Source organism: Trichechus manatus, unplaced genomic scaffold, assembly GCF_000243295.1.
Source record: "Trichechus manatus latirostris isolate Lorelei unplaced genomic scaffold, TriManLat1.0 scaffold00074, whole genome shotgun sequence".
Classification (NCBI taxonomy): Eukaryota; Metazoa; Chordata; class Mammalia; order Sirenia; family Trichechidae; genus Trichechus; species Trichechus manatus.
The window spans coordinates 12,292,319-12,304,406 of record NW_004444010.1 but is presented as its reverse complement, the minus strand read 5'-3'; the positions used below and the strand labels follow the sequence as shown (position 1 = coordinate 12,304,406).

The 12,088-nt window shown below is 37.8% G+C and overlaps 1 protein-coding gene across 3 annotated transcripts in view; it reads left to right on the top strand.

Annotated features, from left to right (window-relative positions):
- PDE4D (phosphodiesterase 4D) overlaps window positions 1–12,088 on the top strand; it is an 889,016-nt gene that overhangs the window by 511,935 nt on the left and 364,993 nt on the right. The window contains exon 1 of one of the 3 annotated variants that reach the window (XM_023734997.1): window positions 7,385–9,240. The exons of the other annotated variants lie outside the window; for them this stretch is intronic. Within the exon in view, the coding sequence (XP_023590765.1) occupies window positions 9,161–9,240 (80 nt within the window). The 5' untranslated portion in view covers window positions 7,385–9,160. Of the gene's footprint in view, window positions 1–7,384; window positions 9,241–12,088 lie in introns of those variants that run through there. 3 annotated transcript variants of the gene reach the window in all.

Here is a 12,088-nt window from a genome sequence, read left to right as displayed (position 1 = left end):
AAAAAAAAAAAAAAAAAAACGTAAAAAGGGAGAGGGAAGAGTGTTGCAGGAAGAGGGAACAACATGTACCAGTAACTTTCAAGAAGAGGTGGGAATAGCCAGAGGATTTATATTATTTTTTTGCCAAGGAATGACTGACTGAAAGGTTGATCTCTTCCCTGAAAGAGATATATAGAATGTGGTTAATTAATGTATTTTAAGAAGAATTTTTTTTCCAGGATGAGGAGGGTGGAAGACGGCCTGCTTAATGATACATATGTCCCGGTTACATTTTCCACCCCTGCAGGTTTATTGGCAGGCATTTGAGCCACTTTAGTAAGCTCTGGCATCACGGTGAATACTTGTGCAACTGCCTAAAAAACAAGGAAGTTAGTCTGCACCACATTTGAGTGTTATTTTTGGGATGAAGAGAGTTGGTAATGTACTTCCTGGGCCACGGTACAGACATGTACTGTGTTTGTGATATACTTCATGGAATATGGTACCCATAAGGCTCACTGTAAATCAAAGTGATAACAATTATGTGTCACAAGTGCAATAATTATTCAGTATTTCGTGTGCATTTCTGGAAAGTTGAGTAAAATAGTTTATGGCTCACGTGTAACTAGGAAGTGTGATGCACTTCCTAGGCCGTGGTACCTATATGTACCTCAATTACCATGTATTTCATGGAACGTAGCACCAATATGGCCCGCTTGCTGTTGGCACCCCATTTTTCAATATAATAAAAGCTACCAACAAACAATGATTCAACATCCATTCTATTAGTGAAAAAACATGGCATCACAAAAAAAAAAATACCAAAAATAAGATTATTCACCTGTGAAAGGGTTAATACAGTTCTGTTTCCTCTACAAACCTCGATAAGACAATGTTGGTATCAAGGGGTGTTTGGGAGGCGTTACTGAGCCCAATGCACCACAATTAACATAAAATCTAAGTATATTGTACACAATGACCTCGCACTGCAAATACAGCTTCAAGAAAAGCCCTCTCCACCTGCAACCGGTTTTTCCTAATTCCCTCCCGTAGAGCTGCTTCCGTCAGAAAAGTTGCCAGCCCTGCAAAGGACATCAGACTTGTGTAGAAAGGACACTATTAAATTCAGAACTGCTCGGATATATAATGATTCTGTGCGTTTTATGACCAAACTTTGTGTCGAAAAGAAAGAGTCCTAAAACTTAGCATCACGCATATAAAAAACAAAACCAAACACATTGCCGTTGAGGCGATTCTGACTCATAGAGACCCTATAGGACAGAGTAGAGCTGCTCCCATAGGGTTTCCAAGCAGTGCCTAGTGGATTCGAACTGCCAACCTTTTGGTTAGCAGCTGTAGCTCTTAACCACTGCACAGCCAGGGCTCCATTACACATATAAGGATATCTGTTACTTAGATGGTGTCCCTAGGTGATGCAAACAGTTAAAGCACTCCGCTACTAATCACAAGTTTGGAGGTTTGAATCTACCCAGAGGCAGCTTGGAAGAAAGGCCTGGCAATCTACTACCAAAAAATCAGCCACTGAAAACCCTCTGGAGCACAGTTTTAATCTCATATACATGAGTTCATCATGAGTCAGAATTGACTTGATGGTGACTGGTTTTATTATTATTGTTGTTGTTCATATAAGCAGCAATATTATTCTGTTTGAAGGCTTTCAGCTTTGGATCAACTTAAACGTGACCTGCAGACTTCAAGATTTGCATACATCCTTTAACAGTGTATTGTTTTCATTATAGCGGCCGCACTGGTGGCACAGTGGTTAAGAGCTACAGCTGCTAAACAATTGGTCAGCAGTTTGAATCCACCAGCCTTGGAAACCCTCTGGGGCAGTTTGACTCTGTCCTATAGGATCGCTATTAGTTGGAATTGACTTAATGACAAGGGGTTTGGGTTTTTTGGTTTTATATTGCATAAAATTTTGTATTTACTTAAGGAGGTAATTGCCCTGGGGTTTAAAAATGTGTATAAAATACAAGTTGGGCATTAAAATTAAAGATAAATTATCAACACCAGAAATAATCCTAGCAGGTTATTTATGGAAGAATCTTGAATCTAGCAGATTAAGGGCAAACTCCCTGAGGAGTCTTTAATTAGAACACTTCAGGATTTAGCAAGACTGGAACCAAAATCATTTCATAAAAATGAATAATACCTTGGGCTACGCAAATTACAAAATCGGAAAACCTAAAAGCAGCATTGCAACTGCTGATCTTAATGGCTCTGATAATGAGCAGGAGAGGCACTCTCCGCTGCTTCCTGAGTTTATGATGGAAATGAATGGAAGTCTTGCCAATTATGGATCACAGTTTTAAGGTCTCTGGCACAGGGAATGTGAGAAAAAGCAGATGGACTACAACATTCTCTGCCTTCTTCACACATAAGAAGCAGATTACAATGATCTTTAGGCTATCGGTGAATTTGACTCAGCAATGGGATATATATATATATATATATATATATTTTAATCAGTGAATTCATCACAAGGTCCCTCCTTTCCATCAAAATTTAATTCAATTTTCTCGCGTTCTTAACATACGTAGAAAATAATTAATAATAATCTTCAAGAGAAAAGACAGATACTACCTTTCATCTATAAGGAAAGAGAAAAACAGAGATCCCCTTAGCGGTGAGTGAGTGTTGTGAAAACAGCCAACTCACTCCCCTCCCTTTTCTGCTTTGACCTCGGGAACTGGTTTTGCAACTGAATTGAGAGCTCACTCTGTGGCCAAAGAAGAGTTTTTCCTTCATGGAAAACTCAAACTGTCGGCCTTGGTGTAACAAGAAACCTGGACTTACAATGGCTTGAACAAATAGGGATGAGTTTTAAGTAGCTGGTCACTGCAGGTGTTTTCGCTGCTCAGTGATGTTATCTGTCACCTTTTGTGAAGGACTAGTATCTGCAGTTTTCTTGGCCTTTTAATCGTCATGGTAAAATGACTGCTGCAGCTTTGTCTGTGTTAACAGGCACCTTGTATGTGGGGCTAGAGGAGGGGAGGTGGTGGGAAAAGACACCTTTACCTGTACCCACTCCACTTGTCAGAAACACGAGTCTTCTCCAAAGCCCCCAGAAGACATCAGCTTACTTTCCGTTGGCCAGCACTCTGCCACATGACCATCTCTAATGTGAAGGAGATACAAAAGTTCTTATTTTGCTTTCTAATCTCTGTAAGGATAGCAAGGGTGAAAAGGGTTGAGCTAGCCAGTCAAAGAATTGGCCACATTTGGCCTATATTAATATGTTGCTATTAAAGCTTTAAGTTAATTGCTTAAGGTTTCTCAAGGACAGAGGAACTGGGGAAGAATGAAGATTGCTATGCCAAATGCCGAGTAAACCTTGGAAAGGGTGAAGGAGGATGGAAAATAAACTAACAGTAATCTGGAAGTCCCTTGAAATCAGTCTTACAAAACCTTAGGCAAGCAAGTCACCAATAATGGAATCTAAGGTTCTCCAGCGCATACTGTGGATGATAGTGTTTCTTTCAATTTTCATAAATGTCATAAAACAAAATTTGGTAAAGAAAAGTTTTATCTATCTGTATGCCATAATTATTTAAACTAAAGTGAAAATATATGTTTTTAAATAATCAACCAAAATAACAATTATTGGCTCTTAGTCATAAGCCATGATTTATGCCATGTCTACACGGTGAATACAAAAATAAATAAAAATTGTTTGGAATATTTCAATCATATGAACCTCTGAAACAACTGACGTCAAATAGACTGGCTTTAATTAACTCAGTAAATGGTTTATTCAGTACCCATTATGTAATGATGCCTGAGTTAAAAGGGTACTTACCATCTCATGAGAGAGGAAACCAGCAGAGAATGATGAATGAAATGAGGGAGTCAGATAAATGGACTATGACTCAAGGAACAGAGAGTTACAGTGGCTTGGAAGGGTGTGTATAAGATTAAGGAAAGGTGGTGCTAAAGTAAACTAGCATCTGATTAGAGTCTTGAAGGATGACGCCATCCTCAGAGAGAAAACACATAAGTGGAAGTAACAGAAATAGGAAATAAAGGCCTGTGCTTGAGTAATGTAGAGTGGCTGTGTTTTACTGGAATTGTAGGAAATGAAACTTGAAGTATAAATTTGGATTGTAGAGATCCTAGAATAAGGAGCTCCATTGGAGGATGTACCCTATAGGGAAATTAACATGGGAACAAGTGTGGCTTTGGATCCTGAAGAAGTCAGGGTCTTTGTTTAGGGATGTATCTGTGGCCATGGAATAGAGTTTTCCTAAAATAAATAAATAAATCTGTATAGACACACACATACACACATATACATATATATATGACATTCTGAGTTGAGAGTGTGAGTCATAGGAAAAATATGAGTAAATCTTATTTTTATTTTAAAAAGCAATGAGATTATAAACACTTCCATGGAAGTAGAAATAAAAGAAGATAGTTTCTGAAAACATTGTATAGGTATACTGTAGCTGAAATATGCAACCAGTGTAATGGGGTTTGGAGATGAAAGGGTCAGAGCTGACTGAGTTGTCACGACTGGGAAATGGGCCAGTTGATAGGACAGTGGGTTGGTGGGAGAAAATGATGACTGTTGTTGGACCGAGTTCCCATTGAGGACGTGCTAAGCACTTAGAACAAGGCATCCATCAAGAAGTCAGAAATGTGTGTCAGACTTTAAGGAAAGGAATTAGAAGGCTGAAGAAGCAAAGGTTGAGCATAAACACAGAAGTGCTACAACCTAAAGAAGTAACAAATAAATTGGGCAGTTCCCTTTAAGTAACTGAAACAATATGGCTAATTGGTCAGTTTAGTCTATATATGTAATTTCAGTGACAGGGAAAGAACTTTCATCTCAAAACTAAATAAACAAAAAGACTTTATCTTCCTGTTGCCTACTGCTTACATTTCTTTTATGAAGGCGGTAAAAAGGGGTGGGTGTTTTGTTTTGGCTTTTTTTTTTTTTTTTTTTTTACACAGAAGCAAGACTAAAAAAGGCAAATACCTCAAGAAGAGGTAAAATGGTGGCTTGAATTCATACAAGTATGGCTAGCTGAGGTTAGATTCTTTCTGGAAAACAGTTTTTAATTGAAATTAGCGGGGAGTAGGAGAGCATAAAGACATGCCCTCCATCTGGAGGAGGGCGTGGTTCACGAGGACGTGTGAGAGTGCCACAAAGAGCATGTCACCTGTGGCCATTTTGGATATAGGGTCCAATCCATCTCACAGTAGTGCAACCTGTTGCTGTCGAGTCTATTCCAGCTTATAGCAACCCAATTTTCTTTAGCAAGAGAAAATTGTCTGCAATTATATATGTCACTTCTCTGCCAGATTTTGCTTTATGCTTTGGGAAGAATCAAAAAATTTAGAAGTACTCTTCCAAATCAAATGAAGAGAGTGCTCCATGCTTTTAGCTCTTGTTACTGAAATGCCCCTCTAGTCCCCGAGAGTAATGCTTGGCTGACGTGCTTGCATGAATTGTGTATGTAGTTCATTCATTAATGTGAGGAACATATTACAAATAGGACTCCCAGTTTTCATCCCAAGGGTTTACACATAATAGCAACAAACTTTAGAGAAGTTCTGCATTATTTATTTATGGAATGGCTTTGGCTCATTTAATAATACTCTATAATTTGTAGATTACTTTTTGCCTTTGCAAGCTTATAACTTCGTATGATGTTCCTGGAAAGGAAAACATTTCTGTTGTTGCTGTGTTGTTTAATTTTTATCAATTTCCCTTAGTGTGTTCACTTATCATGTCTATAGATGAATAAAAATATTAGCATTATTAGGATGACGCGAGCTTCTCAGATGTTTATTTATTCATTCCATAAACATTTTTGAGCATCTAATATGGTTCAGGAGCCCTGGTGGCGTAGTGGTTACGAGCTACAACTGCTAACCAAGAGGTTGACAGTTGGAATCCACGAGCTGCTCCTTGGAAACCATATGGGCCAGTTCTACTCTGTCCTATAGGGTCGCTATGAGTAGGAATTGACTTGATGGCAATGGGTTTTTTGGTTTTTTAATATGGTTCAGGTGTTGTTCTAGGTGTTGGGGGGAAAGGTGTTAAATAAGTAGCCTTCAGGTTTTTTACATTATTTGACACTGTAGGAGAAAGGAACCAAATCAAAAAACACAAGATGATGAAAGAATATATCCAACCACCTTGTTTTGTCCTAGAGTGATACAAATGCACTCAATTTTATACCTTTCTGTAGCTAAATATTATGGTTGTTAATCTAAATCATGACCTTCAGACATTTCACGATGCTTAATAATTAAAGGTTAGCATGTGTTTAGTATATTCTCTCATCATAATATATTTAAGAAAGGATTTTAATAAGTATTTAAACAAAAGAGATAAACATTGATCGGACAATTTCTGAGAAAATTTCTTTCTCAAGCAAGCATCTGATTAGATTTAACAGGTGTATCTCGACGATTTTTGCTAGGGGGTTTTCTTAGCAAATGACTCCATAAAAACATTTGCCCAAAATTCCCATCTCTGCCACATCTGCCTGATCTGGGGCTTCTGACTCAACAAGCTTATGTTAACTAACAGTTGATCAAACTAGATAAGAAACAGCCTGAGGCTTTCCTTTGCAGTAGGTGGAGTCTGGAAAATGGCCCTTGAATCTAACAAACGGTGATGCAGCTGGGCATGGCCTATGGGAAAATCCTAGAGGAAATCCCCTACTAGTCAGCCTCCTTCTCTGCCACATGCTCTTGGATTCTGTGGTGAATCCAAACTGGCTTCCTCCCAGGGAGGGTATAGTTCAATGATCCACTTACTGATGGATAGCTGCACGCTGAAGGTGTAGTCCCAGACACAGCATAGGGGCAGCCAAGGTCTGCTGAGCATATGAGTCGCTCCTCTGGGTCATTCTAGACCTGGAGTTGGCTCAGATGAAAAGCTTAGCTTATGAGTTACCAGAAAGTCTTTGGCAAAAAGCCCAGCATTTTCTGAAGTACAAATATTCAATAGATTTGATTCCTCAAAGAGATACATGAGCGTGAGAGGAAGTTCATTGTTGACCTTTAATTGCCCTACTTCTAATAAGGTAATGGATGCAAAAGTCATTTTTAAAAACATAATACAAATTCAAGGCACTTTTAGTTGTTATTTTAGTACTTGAGAAAAATGTAAAAATAAAGAGAACTACAAATATTGCAAAGATCCCATGACTGTACTTTATTTTACCATCTATTTTACCTGAGCTTGGGTGGCACAAGCAGTTATCGACTCCTAACTTAAAGGTTGGTGGTTCAAACCCACCCAGCGCCTCCACAGAAGAAAGATCTGGCAAACTACTTCCGTAAAGATTACAACCAAGAAAACTTTATGGAGCAGTTCTACTCCATAATGCGTGGGTCACCATGAGTCAGATTTGACTCTACAACTGCTTTGTTTTTTTTGTTTGTTTTGGTTTTCATCTAGGCTATCCTTTTGTGACTTATGTACTAAAGTTGTTTTTATTTGCTCTCCCAGCATACACTTGTGATCCTTTCAGCATCTGATGTGTATACAGGAAAGTCATGCTATTTTTCAAACAAATCAAAGTCAAGTCTAACTAGGATGTCAACCTGGAGTTCAAAGCATGGTAGAATGCATGCCTAAATTATACCTAGACTTATATAATACCTTCTATGTGTCAGGCACCATTCTATGTGTTAAATATACTTTAATCTTTGAATCCTCACAACAAACATGTGAGTTATGTACTATTATTTTCCCCATTTTGCAGATGTGAATACTGAGGTATAGAGAGGTGAGATGATACACCCCCATATCACACAGCTCACAGCTCATAAATAGCAGAATCAAACCTCAAATGGTACTAGTCTGTCTTCAGAGTCTGCACAGTTAACCCCTATACCACTTGTCTTTAAATATTAGCTTTATGAATATTTTGCTATCTCTAATAATAGATGTAATATTTTTGGTATATACAGCTTTTCTTAGTTTTCTCTTTTGGATCTATGACCACATGTAATATTACTAGATTTCAGCTCATAAACTTCTGTGATGATTATGTTTAACAGTATTTTAGGTTTGTACAGCATTTATATATTACAAAATGTTTTCCCCTATCCTTATCTCATTGAATGCCCTCATTAACTTTTAGAATACATATAGGGCTTTATCCCATTTTTCAGATAAACGAACCAACCAAAAAGATTAAACTATCTTTTCACTTTTATATTGCAGGTTTGTAGCAGTTCTAAGACTAGAAATCAAATTTCACGATATCAGCACACTTTTCAGTATATCAGACTGGTTCGTCATTTCTTTCTCTTATAGCTTCGAAAGAAAATTGAAAAGAAGTTTAAGAACCCCAGTGAAATTAGAGAAGCATTATTTGAGAAACATTTAGAATAATTTTAGAAGTCCTTGTTAAATTACAAGGTAAAAACATGTTCGTTCCATTAACGGTGGACTTCGTTAAGTAAGCTCGCACAGCTAGGTTCCAGTTTATTAATTTTCAGTATCTCATTTCTTGGTCCACCTAATGTGAACACCTTTACAGGACAAGCCTCAAGTGCTCTCTGGCTTTATGCTATTGCTTTTTTAAGGTAGTTCATTTGCGCTTGCTCATCACCCTCTTCCTTCATTCAGCTCCAGAGCTGTGTTGCTAATTATTGACCCAGTTAAGCCTCAAGGAGGACAAAGACAGCTAAGATTGGAGTGCTGTTTACTTAGAATCACAGTGCATTTTCCATTTGCAGAAGGAGCAAGGCATTTTTAGCTGTAGGGTTCAGAGACCATTCCCGTTATGTGGGTACTCGAGTTGCTGCTAAAGAATCACAACTCAGTTTTTCAAATTGTTTTTTAAAATTTCATTCAAAGCCAGTTTCTTGGAATGTGAGTGTGTTTGTGTGTGTGCCCACATACATGCGTGCACGTGTATCTGTTTCCTTTCTCCGTTAATGTCTAAAACTGCGCAGAATAATAATGCTTTCATTCATTCTGTAAATATTTTTTAAACAGTTGCCAAGGTAAAAAAATACTGCTAAATACAGTAGAGGATGTTTAGAGGTAAAATTACCTCATCACAGCACCTGGCACATTATAGATGCCACAAAAATATGTGTTAAACTAAAGGAATTATCACATGAAGTGTTTGCCCAGGCCTTGGAATCAGTTGGGGAAATTGTGAAGTCATTAAATATATGCATGTTAGAAAGGAATTTAAGAATCATCTCATACAGCCCTTTTATTTTGCAGATGAAGCCATGGAGACCCAGAAAAGTTGTGTGAGTTTTCCAAGATCACTCATTTATTTAGAAGGAGTATGCTTTTTTTATCATAACATGTTCCGTTTCAGAGATTCCACATATGTCAATATAGCCAGTATAGGACACCATTTTAAAAGAGCTAAATGCATGCTAGAGCAGGAGAATGCCCTCTAACAGTACTGCCCAGTAGAAATACAGTGCACAACGCATATTTAATTTAAAATTTTCTGGTAGGCACATTTTAAAATGCAACAAGAAAACAAGTTTTATACTTTAAAACAAGTATAATTTTAAGAATGTATTTTATTTAACCCAATATTTCTCAAATATTATTATTTTAACATGTAATCAATATAAAAAATGAGTTATTTTGCATTCTTATTTTCATACTAAGTCTTAAAAATTCAGAGTGCATATTTTATTTTCAGCAGATCTCTGTTTGGACTAACCACATTTCAATTACTTAGTTGGTGCAAATGGTTAAAACACTGGACTACTAGCTGAAAGACTGGCTGTTCAAACCCACCCAGAGTTGCCTTGGAAGACAGACCTGGCGATCTGCTCCTAAACCCTGTGGAGCACAATTCTACTCTGACGCACACGGCTCACCATGAGTCGGAGTGGACCCGATGGGAACTAACAGCAACAGGAACTACGTATGGCGAGGGGCTACTCTGTTAAGACAGTGGAGCTCTAGGGTCATGGGAGAAAGATGATTGTGCATTTTTAAAGTTGCATTATTTTTTTCATTGCTTACTTTAAAATCTTGATAGTAATGTAAAAGAACAAAAATAAAAACCAAACTGACTCAGTAAGATATAAAAAACTGGACTAGACCTAAAACCATTAGAGAAATTGAATCAATAGTTATAATTGTAGACACCAAAAAAGCCAAACCTGTTGCCATCAAGTCTATTCCAACTCATTGTGACCCTATAGGACAGAGTAGAACTACCCCATAGGCTTTTTCCTGGGGAGTGGCTGGTAGTTTGAACCTCTGACTTTTTGGTTCGCAGCCAAGTACTTAACCACTGCGCCACCAGGGCTCCTTTTAATTTTAGTCACACCCCCTCCAAATTAGTAAATAAACAAACCATCACAAATCTTGGCTCGGATGGTTCTACATACAGCTTCCACCAAACTTTCAAGGATGAGATCACTTCTATCTCACACAAATTGTCTCGTTTCACAAGGGGCTATATCCAGAAGATTACTATCAGTTCTATTTGCAGCTCTAGTAGAAGCTTTAACTGTTAACTAATTTAAAAAAAATTGTGATCAAGCAATAATCTTAGTTATCCATATTACCTATCATTATCTTTCATTTCCATACAAAAATGAAGAGTTAGCTCTATTATTGATAAATGGCAGGGTGCTATGCACTTAAATGCATGAGAATAAAGATAGGAAGAAGCTACCTATCTACCTATCATCGATATCTAAGCTCACCAATTCTTTCTAGAGGCTTACAGACCAAAAAGTAGAGGATTTGTCTATCTTGCTGTCTTCAAACTCCTATTTCTAACAAGAAATTCTGAGAAAGCAAAGAGACTACTGCATAGCTCAGTATACAAATCTCTGAAAAGTTAATGTAATTGTGGTTTTGGATATCACCTTGACCTTTTCTTGGATCTTTGTTTAGAGTGTAGGTGAATATATTGGTAGGTGTTTTCCCCCTTTGAAATTTCTGAGCTTTTGAAGTGAAAACTAGAGCTGGGATGGGAAAGAAAGCTAAAGGCAAGAGGCGAAGCAGAGAAGAAAATGAATTAGATCGCATTTCTGGAGGCTTCTGAATTTGGTACAATACAATCCCTGTGATCATTTCAAATCCTGCTTTACAAAGGGCTGTTGCAGTTTCATCTTATTCTCTGGCCTGGTTTTTTCTTGTCTTTGTTCAAAATCGTAAAATTTCTACAACCTTTTCCTCAAAAGCTGATTCTGATTCCCTATCAGATATCACATTAATAATAAATTTTCTTATCTATTACCATAAGGCCACGCAGTCATCTAAGATGTTTTATTTACATTCTTAGTTCTTTTGCAATTCTGTCTCCAAACATAAGATCATATCAATATCAGTGCAGTGAGGAAGACAGAAAAGTGTGATAGTTAGAAAGTTTGCAGCTGCAGGTAACAGAAAACCATAACTGACGAACCATAGGCAGCCCTGAGATGGGAAGGTCACTCAGTGACTCAGTAACATTCTCAGAGGTCTGGGTCCTTCCATCTTCCTATAGTGCCATCCTCAGGTATTGGTGATTTTTCTGCCTCGTTCTCCCATGATCTCAAGATGTCTGTCACAATTCCAGCTATCACATGCAAAAAGCAATGACTATTAGAAAAAGAGGCTCTTCTTTTCTTTAAGTCTTCTTTTAAGGTAGAGAAAAATCTTTCCCAGACAGTCGCCCCCCAGAAGACTTCCCTTCAATGTTTCTTTGGCGAAAATTGTATCACATATCAATGACTAAACCAATCACTAGCACATAAATATACATTATGATTAGCTTAGACAATCAGGTGTCCCTCATGAGGGTTAGAGTTGAGGTTCATCTTCCCTTAAATGCATGCAAGGGCAAGTCGATATTTGAATTACATTTACGTTCTAGTAGGAAGTAGGAATGGCTCTTGGTTAGGCTACCTATAGTATAAACTACAAGTAACACAAATTACAATATTGTCTAGTAAATGCTACAGGGGATCATGTAAATCCAGAGTGCTGCAGACACCCAAGAAGGACACCTATTCAGGCTTGCTAGACAGCGTGGAAAGGAGAGAGTCAGAGGAGACTTCTGAAAAAAGCTTTATCTAACCCGAGATGTAAAGGGAAGGAAGAGACAGCCAAGGGAAGGATGGTGGGGTGGGGGTG